This window comes from Fonsecaea multimorphosa (genome assembly GCF_000836435.1).
Source record: "Fonsecaea multimorphosa CBS 102226 unplaced genomic scaffold supercont1.2, whole genome shotgun sequence".
Taxonomy (NCBI): Eukaryota; Fungi; Ascomycota; class Eurotiomycetes; order Chaetothyriales; family Herpotrichiellaceae; genus Fonsecaea; species Fonsecaea multimorphosa.
The window spans coordinates 1943437-1959461 of NW_015971636.1; the positions used below are offsets into that span (position 1 = coordinate 1943437).

At 53.6% G+C, this 16025-nt stretch overlaps 8 protein-coding genes across 8 annotated transcripts; 3 read left to right on the plus strand and 5 right to left on the minus strand.

Annotated features, from left to right (window-relative positions):
* Positions 1 to 52: 52 nt before the first annotated feature.
* On the minus strand, positions 53 to 761 carry Z520_01643 (uncharacterized protein; the record flags this gene model as incomplete). The annotated part of the gene is made up of 4 exons (XM_016772159.1): positions 53 to 78; positions 131 to 342; positions 396 to 619; positions 666 to 761. The coding sequence occupies 4 exons, from the start codon at positions 759 to 761 to the stop codon at positions 53 to 55; spliced, it is 558 nt and encodes a 185-aa protein (XP_016637298.1).
* Positions 762 to 4586: 3825 nt separating this feature from the next.
* On the plus strand, positions 4587 to 6509 carry Z520_01644 (uncharacterized protein; the record flags this gene model as incomplete). The annotated part of the gene is made up of 2 exons (XM_016772160.1): positions 4587 to 4645; positions 4703 to 6509. The coding sequence occupies 2 exons, from the start codon at positions 4587 to 4589 to the stop codon at positions 6507 to 6509; spliced, it is 1866 nt and encodes a 621-aa protein (XP_016637299.1).
* A 338-nt stretch (positions 6510 to 6847) lies between these two features.
* Z520_01645 (uncharacterized protein) lies at positions 6848 to 7354 on the minus strand (the record flags this gene model as incomplete). The annotated part of the gene is made up of 1 exon (XM_016772161.1): positions 6848 to 7354. One exon carries the CDS (start codon positions 7352 to 7354, stop codon positions 6848 to 6850), a length of 507 nt encoding a protein of 168 aa, XP_016637300.1.
* Positions 7355 to 7436: 82 nt separating this feature from the next.
* Positions 7437 to 7931, minus strand: Z520_01646 (uncharacterized protein; the record flags this gene model as incomplete). The annotated part of the gene is made up of 1 exon (XM_016772162.1): positions 7437 to 7931. One exon carries the CDS (start codon positions 7929 to 7931, stop codon positions 7437 to 7439), a length of 495 nt encoding a protein of 164 aa, XP_016637301.1.
* A 436-nt stretch (positions 7932 to 8367) lies between these two features.
* Positions 8368 to 9672, plus strand: Z520_01647 (uncharacterized protein; the record flags this gene model as incomplete). The annotated part of the gene is made up of 1 exon (XM_016772163.1): positions 8368 to 9672. The coding sequence occupies one exon, from the start codon at positions 8368 to 8370 to the stop codon at positions 9670 to 9672; it is 1305 nt and encodes a 434-aa protein (XP_016637302.1).
* Positions 9673 to 10543: 871 nt separating this feature from the next.
* Positions 10544 to 11020, plus strand: Z520_01648 (uncharacterized protein; the record flags this gene model as incomplete). The annotated part of the gene is made up of 1 exon (XM_016772164.1): positions 10544 to 11020. One exon carries the CDS (start codon positions 10544 to 10546, stop codon positions 11018 to 11020), a length of 477 nt encoding a protein of 158 aa, XP_016637303.1.
* A 504-nt stretch (positions 11021 to 11524) lies between these two features.
* Positions 11525 to 12792, minus strand: Z520_01649 (uncharacterized protein; the record flags this gene model as incomplete). Its single annotated transcript, XM_016772165.1, has 2 exons — positions 11525 to 12384; positions 12471 to 12792. 2 exons carry the CDS (start codon positions 12790 to 12792, stop codon positions 11525 to 11527), a joined length of 1182 nt encoding a protein of 393 aa, XP_016637304.1.
* A 1834-nt stretch (positions 12793 to 14626) lies between these two features.
* Z520_01650 (uncharacterized protein) lies at positions 14627 to 15535 on the minus strand (the record flags this gene model as incomplete). Its single annotated transcript, XM_016772166.1, has 2 exons — positions 14627 to 14698; positions 14759 to 15535. The coding sequence occupies 2 exons, from the start codon at positions 15533 to 15535 to the stop codon at positions 14627 to 14629; spliced, it is 849 nt and encodes a 282-aa protein (XP_016637305.1).
* Between the last annotated feature and the right edge of the window lie 490 nt (positions 15536 to 16025).

Consider the following 16025-nt stretch of genomic DNA (forward strand, 5'->3'; position numbering starts at 1 on the left):
ACAAAATGCCACACCCATAGTGGTGGTCTCCCCTGTCAAGAGTTTGTTTGGTCTACAGCATCTTCTCGGCGGCCGAGACTGTCAAGACTTAGCAACGACCCCATGGTTGAAAAAAAATGGCAGAACTCACTTGTGACGCCAGTATTGTCGGGCTCGACAGAAGCCTTGACAACCTTGCCATCCTCGGTGATCACCGCATACCGCTTGCTTCGGCTGTTGCCCAAGATCTTAGCAGCGTCGAAGTCCACATCCCAGGCACGGGTGAACTCTCCAGCAGGGTCAGCGAGGAATCGAATGCCACTCTTCTTTGACTCGTCCAAGCTCTTTGCCCAAGCCTTCATGCTATTGAAGAGTAAGAAACACGTTGGTGGGAGGGATATCTCATGAGCTCTTACACGAAAGCATCGTTGACAGAGACCACAAACACTTTTCCGGCACTCTTGAGCTTGTCACTGGCAATGTAACCCGGGATATGGGTGTCGGAGCATGAGGGGGAGAACGCAGCGGGGACACCGATGATGAGGCCCTTGCCAGAGCTGAGTTCTTTGGCGAGGTTGACTTTGTTGCCGGGGGAGTCCTCGAAGAGGTCGACGTCGGGGATGGAATCACCTTGTTTGACCTGAAGACCGTCAGTACATTCAGAAATAAGAGACAGAGATGCATACCATGATTGCTGGTTTTGATGAGAACTGTCTGAAGAAGGAAGTAGTAGAGGCGGGACGGAGAGAAGTAGAAGAACGGAAGATGGATCGAGAGAGCATTTATGTGGCCAAGTGAGAGTGAGTTGAGTGAGCAAGTATTTGGAATTTGTTGCAGGAGCGATTGACTCCAGGTTCACTTTAGTTGAGCTGTTGTTTCCCTCTGCATTGAGTGGGAGCTTTAAGGCGGCATAATACTCGTAGCTCCCCATCACGTATCCAGTAGCTGAACGACATCATTGCGGGGAATCTTTAGTTGGGCTTTGTTCTCGGGGGGCTCGGTGCCTGTCCATAGCACTCAGCATTCCCCCAGAGCCACACCACCCACCAAGGTACCCCTCAGTGCTACCTCAGGTCACCCAGCAGGTGGCACCCAGTACATACCTACCTGCTCAGCCATTCGTGCCTCCTCCGGCCTCTTGCTCCACCTTGATATTTTCAATGCACAAGACTGCCTCAAGTATTTGGAATAATCCTGACGACCGTGCACGTGCATGTGATCTGCACAGGGGACAAAGGTTGCGGCCCTGCGGGAAGGGTAAGCCCGAGTCTTCCTCCGAGGCCCCCGGTGAATCGTGATATGTGGGACTTGGGGAAGTAAAGCTTTATAAATTCTGTCCTTGAGGTTGAGGACAATTTGGCTGTAGTACTACCTACCTAGGTAAGTAGGTACTGACCCAACCTCAACCGTAGGCATCCTCGTATACGCCCTTACGGGGGTCTCGAATCTGAAGTATCGCCTCTCGGATAAAGCAGTCTACCAAAAGAACCAGGATGGCCTTGTGAAAACACCTCGCCTATATGAAGTCCGGAGGGCTTGCAGCCTTCCTGCGCCGTACCTCGAAGACAAGCCCGTCACGACCAAAGCGCGCCCCATGTCTAAATGGGCAGTCAGTACAACTAGTCGTCCAGTCATTCACCTCGAAGGTGAAGTCAAACAGTTCGGCACCTGCCAAATTCGCACCCCTTGCGCCAGATTTAGCCCCTGCATCTTGTTGCTGTAGCCTGTCCCAAGTCTGATGCTTGCTTCCCGCAGCCGTTCCCCGACCCACGGTTTCGGTTCGCTTTGTCAAAGGTCTAGACTCATCCATTCTTGGACCAACAGAAGAGCTCGGGCACTTCCCTCATGATCGCCCTATACTGGAAACCAGATTTGGCGTCCTGCTGTCACGGGAGGTCAGGTCCAATAGCTGTGTTTTCTCCTTCATTGTGTACGGAGCATTGGCGACGAATTTCGGCCTGGCCGAGAACGCCGGAAGCTGTAAACTAACCCCAGCATAGCCTTTACCCCATTTGTTGCATCCGAAGGAGAGCGGTCAAGACTCAAAATGCCAGGGGAAGGGCATTCTGCTGTACGAGGTAACGATCTGATCTTTCTCCCCATATCGTAGGCACAGGTTGCACCGCCACATATTCATGTGGCTTGCACAGAGACCCCTTCTCCTGGATCGGACGAAGGAGAAGATGCGGCTCGCTACGATAGCGGGAATGAAGAAGCGAGCACAGGGGAGCCCGAATCGCAATAATATATCGACCGCTGACATCTCCTTCACGCCCGGACGCAACTCACCGGCAGGGGAACATCTCGAGCGTCAAGGCTCCGTTCAATGCTTGAAGTACAGAATACTTCAGGCAATGGAGGTTTTGTGCGTTTGGGTCCTCGCTGGTGGCAGCACTGTGGTCTGTCATTGTTCCCGCGAAAACCCGGGGTGGAATTTATCTCTACTACTAGACAAGCACTTCCATTGACAGACTTTCGTGCGCAAGGTTCAGCGGACGGTTGTGACACTCGCGGCTTAAGCCATTTCCGTTAAGCCCCCAACTCTGTTCAGATCGTCCTGAGGTGAGCGTTTCCAGCGAGGCGATCATCCTCGCGTCAGCAAAGACCTCATTGTTCATCTTCGGCTATTCTTTCACATCCTACCGGCATGTGGCTTGATGCGCTTCCACTGACAGACCTTAGTCTGAGTCAACGGCAAAGGTCGCGACGCGATCAACAGAATGACACTGTTTATCGTCCTTTCTTGAGGGAGGAAACTTGAACTCCGCGGGATCCTGGTGGCGACTTCGCTCCATTTCCCCTAATGGAATGGTGGAATGTGACAAGTCAAGGTACTTTTTCAATTACAAGTGCGAGATACCTATTTCACGACTACTGGTACGCCGTTATGCTGGCAATCACAAGCCACACATGGTATGCTTTTTCTCGGACAGGGAAAACCCTCTTTCACTTCCCCGGCCCTGGAGAGCTGGCGAGCTGGCGAGCTGGGCAGTGTTTCTGTCCTTGGTGGATCCTGATCAACCGAAACATTGCGTTTTTTGGCTACGAGTTTCGCAGGCCAAGACAAGCACTGGCGTCCCAGGAAAGCCAGTGATCGGCCTGTGTTTGGACCGGATTGCAGCTTGCAGCCGAATGAGATGCTCAGACGGTTTGTGCTTGACGGCCTTGGGCCTCCTTTTTCCAACTCTGACGGTCGATCGTTGTACCACTTGTTTTGGAAAGGGTAAGCGTTGGTCAAGTGGGCGAAAAAGAGAGTCTTCGGAAGGCCAAATCGGTGCCAGAAACCCACGCCGCACTCGTCATGTCAGCCAGTCGACTCACGGGAAGTGGATTTTGGCGAATGCGGCGTGTGCAGTGAACGCCCTCGGGCGGGGAGGCCCTGAAACTTTGGGCTACGAGTATGGGCTTTGGGCTTTGGGCTTAATGCTGGGCTGGGATGATGGAGGAAAACGAAGGAACCGAAGGCATGGGTGATGCTTCGGGAGTTCTCCACGAGCCCATGATCCATGGCCCATTCAGCCCGCCAAACTGCTTGGTGCCCCCCCGATCAGATCCATCTCTCACCCTCAGTGCTCCCGGAAGCGCCATAATTATCATTGACCTCCCTGATCGAGTTTCGCATGATTTCACTACTGGCCTTAGAGCCACCAATGGGCCCTAATTAACCGAATTTCCCCTCGACTTCTCCTCGCCGCTCGCGCGGTCCTTTAGCCGCACAACATTCCCCCCCTCGCCCCCGGTCCAGCACAGAGCAGATACGATCCCATGCTCGCCTAAAACGGGTACAGTCCTCATTTGACTGCTGCTGACTGGATGGGCAAGGAAGTGTGGGTGGTCCTTTGCGTCCTGGGCGTCCTGATAGAGGAACCAGCGCCAAAGTTGCCGCCCAGAATTGCCAGGGAATTCTTTGCGCTGGCGAGCTGGTGGTTCTTCTGCTCGGTTTTGTATGGGCCCCTTCGGTGTTCCAAGATCCCACCTACAGAGTAAACCACCTGCAGCCAACTTTCTCTTCTCTCCCCCCAAAGGAGCCATTGTTCGTCACCACTCTCGATTCCCCCTTCCCCGACACCACACTTAGACAGAGACACACAGACTCACGCAGACGCTCGTCTTCTTCCATCCTGCACTCGTTGACATCCGCATTCCAATCAGTCGCTGAAATACAATTCCATCCTCGCTCTGTGCCTGAGGAATCTCTGCTCCATCCCGCCTTTGCCCGTCCAAGATCTGGGAATCCTAGACTGATTGCGGCCGAATAGCCGAATCCCAGCATTCTGCACCCTCCAACCTCAAGCAGCCTCCACCCAAGTTTTGTCTGTGCCACTTGACCAGCATTCTGCCGACAGCACATTCCATTCCAATCATCATTACCTGCCATTGGAACACACATACCTTTCATCTGCATATTGTGCTCTTGCCGCATTCGAGCATCTTTGGAAACTTTGAAGGCGCATCTTCAGCGATGCTGCGGTGATCCGGCCTTGTGCAGTCGATTGCATCACCCACGATTGGAAGCCGTCCACGTCCTTGTGGTCCTCACCGAACAACCATCCTTGGAAAATCATATTGCACGCAAGAGGAGAAAAAATACAACTTGTTAAATCAACATGGACGGCCAGGGTGGGTCGGCAAACAACTCGAGCGACTTTGTGCGCAAGCTGTATAAGTATATCTCCCCTGCGGCCATCCTTCGTGAAGGCACTCGAAGCTAACCCATGCGCAGAATGCTGGAAGACCCTTCATACTCTTCGGTGGTACGTTGGGGCGATGACGGCGACAGTTTTGTGGTCCTGGAGAATGAAAAGTTCACCAAGTCCATTCTGCCGAAACACTTCAAACATTCCAATTTCGCGAGTTTCGTTCGGCAACTGAATAAATACGATTTTCACAAAGTGCGACAGAACAATGAGGACGGTGCAGCGTCCATGTATGGCGCCAACGCCTGGGAATTTAAACATCCAGAGTTCCGGCAGCATAACAAGGAAAGCCTAGACAACATCAGACGAAAAGCCCCAGCACCTCGAAAGCCGTCAAGTCTCAACGACGAACAGATTCCCATCCAACAAATCGACCTGATGAACCAACAAATAGTCGCACAGGCACAGCAAATAGAGAGTCTCGTGTCGTGCAACAATCAACTTCAATCACAGTATCAGATGGTGGCTGTGGAAATCGTCCGACTCCAAAAAACGGTTGTCAACCATGAAAAAGTTATGCAGGATGTTATGGTGTTCCTGCAATCTGTCGACGCGAAGCAGCGAAGGGACAGCAAGCAGCTGTTTGCTCCACCATCGGACTCTGCACAAACAGGCACAACCTTGACTCCCACCAGCCAGAGTATGCCTCCTCAGGATGAAGACACCCCAGCGTCTCCCTTGCAACATGCTGCGAAGCTCTTGAACGATATCAATGCCGATGGGCAATTCAACATCGCAGCGCTCGAACAAATGCACCCCAATGTTCATACCCCGCCAGCAGGACAGGATCCTCGGACTGGGCAATTCCGTGGGCCTAATTCTGCCCCTCCAAGCGGTAGCATGGCATTCTCGAAGATCAACCCAGCTGAATTAGAGACGGTGGTATACCCAATGGGGACAACCAATGGAATTGACCCCATGTCCAGCGAGTACATACATAATATCCCTTACCCGTTGCCACCAAGAGACGGTTCAGATCCCCGGACACAATTTGCCGACACGCGAAAGAAGAGCGGATTATCGGATCCTGGATGGAGTCGACCGCCGCGAATCCTCCTGGTCGAAGACGATCCGACCTGCCGACAGATTGGCGGCAAATTCTTGCACTCGTTCTCGTGCGTTGTTGATTCGGCACTCGACGGGCTAGAGGCCGTCAACAAGATGCAGGAAGGAACCAAGTACGACATGATCTTGATGGACATCATCATGCCCAACTTGGATGGTGTTTCGGCCTGTCATATCATCCGACAATTCGATCGCACACCAATCATCGCGATGACATCCAACATTCGATCGGACGACATTCAGATGTACTTCCATCACGGCATGGACGATGTTTTGCCCAAGCCGTTCACGCGAAAATCACTGCTTGATATGTTGGAGAAACACTTGATGCATCTGAAGATGATGCCGCAAGGGATGGAGCCGCAGCCACTGTCAGCGACGACTGCTCCGTCAGGGGCAGCATCGTCAACGGCGCACTCTGTCCGGGACGATATGTCTGCAGGGGCTTCCCCAGCGGGATCGAGCGGCACATGGAATTCACCCAGCCAGTACTCGGGAGTGTCACCAGTAAATCCCAACATGCATTACGCCGGCATGGGGCAACAGCAGCACTACGTGGATGCGAATGGAAACCCGACATCCTTTCAAGCCGGACCACAGACGCCCGTAGGACTGAGGGGACCCGGTATGGTAACGGCGCAGCAGCAGCATGCACACAGGAGAGGTCATTCGGAGATGGGTGGAGGATCAGATATGGGAAACTCGAATAAACGCCAACGCATATACCCACCGCAACAGCAACCAATGGCCGCCCCTATGCGGCAGTGACTGTAGCAAAATATTTCGAAGAGGTGGATCGCAGCAACGGATAAATGCGTGGGCTTCTACGCAAACGGCAAGCTTTGAGCAGCCGCGGCGCTCAAATTGAAGGCCATCCTCAGTCATAGATACGGCATCTGATTGACGGCGCGACCTCGTCTTTCCGGCTTCCGAGCCTCGACAACGCCGCAGGATGTCGGTACACTGTTGCGCCGCATCGGAGACTACCTAGGTATCAACTGAGGACAAAAGGAGCCCGTCAGCTTCCTGCAGGGGTACACAGCGACCCATATCACGACTTCACGAGAGAGATAAGGGTGGGGAAAAGCCAGGGGCGAATTCTTGTTTTACGATACCTCTTCACGACTGAATTTTTGGATTTTGAGAAGGCCGCCGACTTTTCGGTGTGGCCATTGGACCGCGAGGAAGCTGATACGCTTCGATTGCTTGATGGTCTGTACGGATGGTACTTTTGCGGCTGATACTCTGTGTAACGGTTCTCCTGGCCGCCGACTTCGCGCTGCCAGGGAGATGTGGAATATAAGTTCTGCGGCTCGAATGTAGTGAAAGAGGTGTTTTGGTGTACAGAAGAATCTAAAATCTAGTGCGTTGTAATAATTGGTGTGCAAAATACTCCCACCCAGCATTTCATAGACATCAGATGAAGTTCTTTGGGTCAACATGTCGCTGAAATGGTCCTCCATCTTTGATTTTGGTTGCCTTGTCCGGCCAGATTTGCTCAGGGATGTCCAGTCGCGGACTGAGGGGACCTCCATCCCTTGAGCAACCGGCATCTGTTCCAAGTGATATGAATATTGTGATATGAATATTGGTCCATTCTTGGAGCCACCCATGTTCATCAGCACGCATTAATCACAGACCGAACTCAATCCTGGCGGTGCCTCTTGCGCTCCCCATCAACACACCCACTTTCCATCACCCTATCCTCTCCTTCTCCTTCTCCCACTGCTCCGGGGTCAAACATTTGGGCGTCCAGGCATGGATCGCTCTGATCTCATCCTTCAGCACGCCGTTGACCAGCCGACTCCTTGCCAACAGCGTTTTCTTCTCAAATTCTGGGGACACAATGATGGCATTAAAGGCCTGTCCGCAGCCACCGGACATATCTTCCATACTGATGTGGGTTATATTTATGGACTGTTTGAGCTTTTCGGTGAGGTACTCTGGGGTGATGGGTGGGGAGGAGGAGGCGGCGACCTCTGCGGCTTCAGTGTCTGTGTGCGCGGCCATTGGTGGGGAATTGCTCGAGGAAGAGTGCGTGGTGATGGAAAAGGAGCGCGAGAGAAAGGGCCGTGGTCTGAGTCGGAGGCGCTGCAAGGGTGATTGTCTGGTGATGCTGCTATTTGCGCGGATGATGGTAGGCGGGACTCGGCGGGCAGCTTGCAATGCCAGAGCCGTATAGACTTGCATGGACACGGATAAGGCTGAGGAGGATGCTCAGTAAGTTTGTGTGTGTCTCGTGGTGAGGCTGAAGACCCTATGTTCTCTTCCAGTACCGAGTAGTTGAGGGTCGATTACATATGTCATTACCGAGTCTTGTGAATTGGGAATTGGAAATCAAAACCTCCAGGAAAATCCTCGGTTCGTCTAGAGCTTCTTGGGGTTTGCGTCATTGGAGGCACGCTCAGCCTCGCGCCTCGCGTTGAGCTTTCTACCACGGCCAACGCACCAGCTTCTTACCAGGTACTGTACCGAGTATCCTCATGATCACGATGTAACCTGTTGGCACATTGATTGGGCCGACAATGCGCTTCCCTACAAGAGCTTGCTAATGCTTCGATCTCTCCTCCCTCGAGTTGTCCCGGTCCCTCAATCCAAGGCAACTCACATCTTGACCCGTCGCAGGATGAGCACCTTTCAAAGTCAAGCATACAATGTCTCTCCCTTCACCACCGCCGTGGTGTCCTCGATGCGCCGGCTCTACCCCGAGTCCCTCGCAGATAAATCCTTCGACAATACGGGTCTGTTAGTCGAAGCTCCCTTCATACCCTCGCGGCCTCGAAACCGCAACTCGGTACTGTTGACCGTCGACCTGACTCGAGCCGTCGCAGAAGAGGCGATTGAGAACAACCACTCTGTCGTGGTCGCATACCATCCCATCATATTCCGCGGTCTCAAATCCATAACCACGGATGACACCCAGCAGCTGTCCATGACGCTGCTCCTTGCGCATGGCATCAGCGTCTACTGTCCGCACACAGCGGTTGATACGGTTCCTGACGGAATGGCCGATTGGCTCTGTGATATTGTGACGGGGAAGGTGGACGATCCGGAGCCAGAGGCATATGCAGCAACTTATCTTCCCTCAGATACAGAAGTCACAACCTCGGAAAGCGGTTCGGAAGGACATTCCAATCCTTCTACAAAACCCACCTCTCCTTCTGCGGATCACGATGAGGACGCAATGACGGACCCCTTCACCACTCCTAAAGCTAAGAAGAAGCTCTCTCGCCCGAGCCATGCGCACAGAACCTACTCCAGGCCAAGCATGCCACTCCCAACATCTGATTTCCAAGCCGCCGCCATCTCTCATACTCGGAGTGTCATCACCCCTTCTCCCCGCGCATCCCTTGACGCAGCAAATCAGTTTACGTCGTCCGATACCTACAATACCTCGAACACTGGAGCTGGCCGGTTGATTGAGTTTTCTTCTCCTCAACCTCTAACGCTCCTGATCACTCGCATCGCTCATGCAATCGGCCTTCCCAAAGGCTTTGCGGTGGCCATCCCTCAAGGGAGGAATCTCGAGGAGATAGCTATTGCGAGCGTGGCCACGTGTCCGGGCAGCGGAGGAAGCGTGGTCCGGGGTTGTAAGGCGGACTTGATATTCACGGGCGAGCTGAGTCACCACGAGGCCCTCGCGGTTATTGAACGGGGTGGTTGTGTGATTGCTCTGTTTCACTCCAACTCCGAGAGAGGCTATCTTTGGAACGTGATGAGGGAACGGCTGGAGCGGGAGGTCAGCGAGGAGTGGGCCAAGGTGAGAGGTGAAGAGACTGGAAAGAGTGGTTTGACCGAGCAGATCAAAGAGATGTTGAATGATGAGAGTGTGGAGGTGGTAGTCAGTGCAAGGGATAGAGATCCCTACGGCGTTGTGGTCCTGGATGAGACCGCAGTGGAGGGAGTCAAAATTGACGGGGGAGAGAGTTGAGCAGTGAGGATCAGAGATACGCTTCCACCTGCGACGAACGAGTCTTCGATGGCAAGGATTTAATGGTTGTCACCCTCACCACAACCAGCAGGCACCCAGGACACTCGAGAGCTTGCGTTAAGCGTCTTCATTCGTCACCGAGACTTTGATGATGGCCTGTCTAAGTGAGGATTCCAGAGCCTCATCACCCAGCCACCATTCGAAAACCTATTGGCGTGAAGAATTATACACCCAGCCGCCACCCGAATGCTACTGGCCGTCATCTTCACCGTCTTCGGCATCTCCTGTCGTTCCATTATCTTGACGATGGCGATCCTGAGACAGTTTGTGTGACTAAAGCCCTAGCTACTGATGTCGGCTTTTTCAGCGCCCCGGCGATGGCTCTTCTGGTTGCGACAACGCTTCCTTGGTGCTTTCGAGGTCAATGCCTGACTCCTCATGTCGCAATGCACCTAATATTACGAGATTATGAAAGGAAGAGCTGCTGGACTTCAGGGGCCGTCTCACTCATCCCTCCCAATGGCCATTCGATTTGACTAGGTTGCTGTTCGTTACCGTTCTGACAGCGAACGAGGATAACGACTCTGTCACGAGCCACGGCTATGTTCCTGAGCTTTTCCCGTTTGACATTGAGCCTGGGTGTATATATATTGAAAGCTGTGCTTCAAGAGTACCCTTTCTCACGCTATCCCTCTACCTGTTTATTCATTCATCCATTCATCCAATCATCCATCTCTGCCTTGCTTCACCCTCATCATCGTCTACTTCTGCCCGTTCCCTTCTTTTCCAGCGCAAGGAAGAGATACCCCAGTCCGCCACGAAACGATACGACCCAACAGGATCCGAAACGACACGACACGACGAAAACAGGATGGGCGCATTCCTGGCAGCCATCCTCCTATTTCCTCTCCTCCTCCTTACCTTCGCCATCTTCATCTTCGTCCTCTGCATCCCAATCCTCATTGTCGGACTGTGCCTCCTCGCCTCCATGAGGGCGGACCAAGCAGTCCTCCCTTCCCCAGACGAGGGGTCGCGCCTCATACAACCAACGCGTCGCTTACGGGTTTGGCGTGGAGAATCAAGCGCCGAACAACAGGAACGACTTACGGAACACATGCCACGGGCGCAGCCACGGCCTGGACGAGCCGAAGAACGCGAAGCCGTGCGTGATGCAGGAGACGACGACAACGGAAAGACTGTTGTCCCTGCCGCCGAAGATCAGCCTGATAGCGACGTAGATACCAATGCCGGCGAGGAATGGTGGGAGAACGAGCAACGGGATAGATGTAACGTCATGCCCCGTCTACCTTATGGGTGGTCGCGTGCAAGGATCGTTACTGGAGAGTGATTCATATATGTATGTATGTGTGACCTTGTATGGACGGACCTGGTAGTACACGGCTCCATCCCCCGCGTCGCCTGTGACTCGGAAAGTCCAGAGTCCTCAGATATTCTGTTGTCCTGCAGGTGGTTCAAAACTCTCGCGAGATGTTTTTTTTACTCAGCTTTGTGCGTATTTTTTCAACGGACGAAGTACGCAAGTTGCGCACTTGCCCGCGTGCGTACTGATACATGTTGGAAAATAGGCAAGGGGAAGAGTATCACAGGTTTGGTTGATGGATTGATTGATTGACATTCTTTGTGCCTTTTGCAGGTGGGCTATGTAGGTAGGTAGCCTATCCTGATTCTGAAAACTCCCGTTGCAATACAATGCCAATTCGTCACTCGCAAGCCAAGGGGGCCCCCTTTCCGATGGTCCTATGCATATGAATTCTACCCTCGAAAGCCGGAGATGCACATAGGTCATTTTCCTATTAGACACCAAACCCAACTCCCCCCATTTTATGTCCTTTCATGTCCAAACCGCCTGCGCCAGACTGATGGTCGACCCGTCAAAGTCATAGTACAGGTACGCACTCCTCAGGAAGGTGTCGCCGAAGCTAATGACGCTCTGGTCCTGCGGGAGGAACCCGAACAGACACTCCCCGGACCCGCTGGGTTCAGGCACAGCGAGTTCCGAGAAGGGGACCTGGATGGTCACGGCTGGCGCACTGCCACTGCCGGTGCCGAAGCCGAAAGTGAAGGAGCCGGACGGCATTTGGCAGTTGGGGACGAGGTAGGTGCCCTCAGAGTCGGTGTAGACGTTGAAGTAGGTGGCGAGTTCGTTGAAGAGTTCGGTGGGGAGCACGGAGGTGGTGTACCCCGTGTCCATGGCCACAGGGTAGGAGAAGCCGGATTGGGTGAGAGTGGTTGTGGTTCCCGAGCCGTCGGTGGCGGAGAGGTACGTCCATTCGACCTGTAGACGAGGGGCGGAGTCGGTGTATGGGATGATGGGCAATGTGACCAGGTCGCCCGAGTATTTGGACGAGTCGACGGCGCCGAAGAGGATGAACCCGCTCCCGGCCTCGAGGTCGTCGAGGTAGATGCTGTAGGAGCGCCGGTCGATGAAGCCTTGGGTGTGGAGGTCGTCCAGGAACTCCGGGTACTTTACTGCACTGCCCTCGAGGCCCTGCAGGCCGATCCCCATGATGCCGCGCTCCGTGCTGGCCGCAGAGGTGGCGACGGCGAAGGTCACGCCCGTCACTGTCGCGGAGCCCAGTTCCATCGTGTCTTCGATGTAGTATCCCGACGCCGCCGTGCCGTCAAAATAGGACACGGAGAACTCTCCAATGCTGCTGTCGTCGACGTACGTGCTTGACTTTGTCGGATCGACTAGAACACAACACAGTTAGTGGAACGAGTTCTTAGGTTGGTGTGGTGTTTGACCTTGGAGAGAGAGACAGGGAGAGAGAACTTACAGGTTCCGCCCGTGCAGCTTGTGCTCCCGCACGAGCCAGGCCCGTAGACCCAGATATCACTGCTGCCCGTGTCGAGGCTGACGGTGACAGCCTGGGCGGGGGTTCCGAGCTCAAGGTCAATCAGGTATTCAAAGTCGCCGTTTTTCAGCGACGATGACACTGACGAGCGACGCTGAAGAATATCTCCCGGTGTGAGAAGGCTCTTCCTAACAGGCAACCGCAGAGCCGCACCCTCGGGCGTTGCTGCGGGAGTGAGGGGTGCGGCGAGACATTGGGAGAATAGAATGGCTACGACGGCCCACAGTGGAGTTGCTGTTCTCATTGTGTCACAAATGTATCAGTGTTGACAAGGAATTCTTGAGGTTGGATAGATGGACGCTGGCTTCTAGCTGAAGTACATCGCGCAGGATGGCCCGACTTGTGGGATATTGGATCATTGTTATAGATTGAGTGACAGAACCCTAACACGCCTTCACTACGAGAAGCATGGCGCCTTCCTCTCAGCCGCGCCGGTCACGTATTCTGTGGCGATGTGAAGTTGGTGGTGTGGTGCCAGTGCACCTCGTGTTGACTGCGACTTGGCGACTGGTTCGACAGCCTCATGTGGCTTCGATTCCGCTTGGGATAACTTTAGTAAGGCAGACAACAAGACTTGAAAACGAAACCGGCACTTTTGCGGGATAGCCCTGCATTAGCGGGTGTGGGCTGTGTAGGCGTTTTGGGCTGACCTGCCTGGATTCAGTCCTGGCCTTGGGGGCACAGTCAAGGCGTGGCCTCGGGTAGGCTAGGAAGAGGCTCTAGGGAGTTTCTTGGTCGGTTAAGAAGTACTCGGTACTGCGAAAATGCTTGCTTCAGGTCTTGTTTGGACATTGTTAACCCATAGAGTATCGGGACGGGGCGGCGCTGGTACCTGGCAGTCAATTTGTTGGCACCTACGAAGTGGATGTTCCCCTCTCAAGATGATAGCAACGGTCTCCTCTGCCAGCACAGTATAAACCGAAGCAATTAACTAGGCAGACGCACGTTCTGGCCCCCATTTAGAGAGACCTCGTCCGGCTACAACTAACAGACTTGAGGGAGGAACAAAGGATGGAAGTTTGTTGCCTGGCTGCCTCACCATCGTACAGAGTATGTGTGGCTTCGTCCCTCGAATTATGAGTAGTGACTTGTCTGGGACTCTGAGTTACGCAATAGCCCACCCTCTCGAGCACGTATGTACCACCGTCTAGATTCTACCGCGTACTGTGTACTTTTCGATGATGAGGCTGCCAACCGCCGGGGTGAGAAGAGCCACGAGGTGAGAGGCGGGGGTCGAATTCATCGCCCCTCAAACCTCTCGGAAACATGCGGCTTCTATCATGTCTCAGCCCGCCTCCAAAGGTTGCCTACGATGTGTACAACCAATAGATGAGCGGTCACAGCCTTCGTTTTTCTCGTGCGTCTGCACCGGGCTAGAAGCGTTTGGGAGGTAAACTTTGCAAGTTGGCACCCCTTAAGAGCTTGGGAGGACCAGCTAGGGCCATTAGGCCCTGCGTTATACAATCGAACAAGGCCCGCGTGACTTTGAGATTCTCAGCCTCATTTTGCTGGTGACTTGTGCAAGACCTCCCTTTTGTTCTTTCTTTCCCCAGATCGATCTCTGCCTAGGATGCTTGAAACTGGGCTAAACTACTCCACGAGGTAGTTATGTGACGAGATGTTGTGCTCACAGGCGATGGGAAAGACGATATACATCAACGACTTCTGGCCCAGCACTTGAACCTGTGGAAAAGAGTTCCCGCGACTCGCTTCCAAACACCAAAATGTCACTCGCTAACACAACTAGTTGATGCAGCCAAGACCAAAAGCGCCGTGAATACGAGAAATCACCTCATGCACCCCCGCTTTGGGCAGAAGTCAAGTCACCTTCTGAAGGCTTGCCCTGCCCAGTCCAGATCAAGTCTTGAAGTCCTTAAGCTTCTTTGTCCTCCTTTCCATGTCCGCCAAAAATAGTTCGTGCTGTGAGCCAGTGACGCTGTCCCAAATACGCTGAATCGTCCCACCACTTCATGCACGTTTGTGGGATAACTTGCCTAATTCTATGATGCTACTCACGAATCCAAGTGGTTCAAGAGAGAAATAGCCCAGTATGGCCACACTGTTAGACTCCCACGCTTTTACAACAGTGTGGCCACCACCACGCAAGTCCCCCAGAGCCACAGGAACCAGCCTAGTGAAATCGGACGACTCTGTTCGACGGACTTAGCTGAGTTTTAGGAGCATGAGGAGGAGGCTTTTGCCCAACTTACCGATTCTAGGCCTGTGCTTCCGTTGCTCTCCGCCGCTGGTGTCTGTGTGGGACCTGTAAATGTTGTTGGACCTGGTGTCACCGAGGTAGCAGCAGCTGTCGACGTGCTGCTGGTCAAATGCCCGATGTAATGGGTGCCAGAAGATGAGGGTGTGGCCGTGGCCAGGTTTTTGCACGGTGCCGAATCGACAGAGCCCGCGGTAACGACGCTCGAATACCCTGCAGGATCTGCGGTGGAAAGGTAGGCAAGACAGCCCGAGAACATGCCGTCGTAGAGGTCAGGCCGATATGTGCCATTGCTGTAGCACAAGCAGCGTGCCTGTTGACTGAACACCTCTGTGGTGAAGCCGGGCGTATCATCTACGCACCCAAACACCATTGCTTCCCAGTCTGAACATGCTGCTATCCCAGTGACGTTCGAGGACGCGGTGATGGTGCTTGTGTCGGCACTGGTGGTTGATGTAGGCGCTACAGTCTCGGTGAGCTCGGCTGGATTGCTTTCCAGCTCGAGAATACACTGCATCATCTCCGTGTAGCTGGACAAGGCGCAACAGTTGGCAATGTAGACATAGCCAGAGCATGATGCACACATTGCATTAATGCAGTCCTCTGTGTTCGTTTCGCAGACGTCCTCGAGCCCCGCGGTACTGCAGGTGTAGTTTTGTCGTTTGTCGAAAACATGGTCGAGCTCGTAGTTGTTGGAATCAGTGGCCGCGACATTGCTAATCAAGATAGCAAAAGAAGTAGTCTGAAGGGCCAACAAGAGTGCACCCAACATGTCTGCGATAATGAGCAGGGGAACGTATCTCTGCGTACCTGGACTTGGTCAAGACGACGACGACGAGAATCTGAGATAGGTGCTGTATATCAAGTTTATCGCCAAGGGGAGCCCATGATGAACCAATCTGCCGGTGCCAGATCTGGACTGAAAGTCTGAAACCATGTTGTACTTGCAGCACGAACCATCAGGCTGGAAGGGCGCAGCAGTCACACATTAGGCTCCACCAAAAGAAAATACCTCGACGAAAACGGTGGAATATCGTGCCGCGCCAAGCCATTTGACATGCGGCTGAAAGGCAGGCGCCAGGTCGAGAACCGATCCGTTGAACGCAATTCCTCGTGCAAAGTCCCCCCTGAGTCCCGAGGGGATAGATCCGTCGCGCGTGGCTGAAGAAGTCAATTCATAGGCTGCCCAAAAAGGTTAGTCAGTTCGTATTGCCAAAGTGAGTAGGCTGTGCTCCGCCTCATTGGTGGCTTTCGGGCGACTA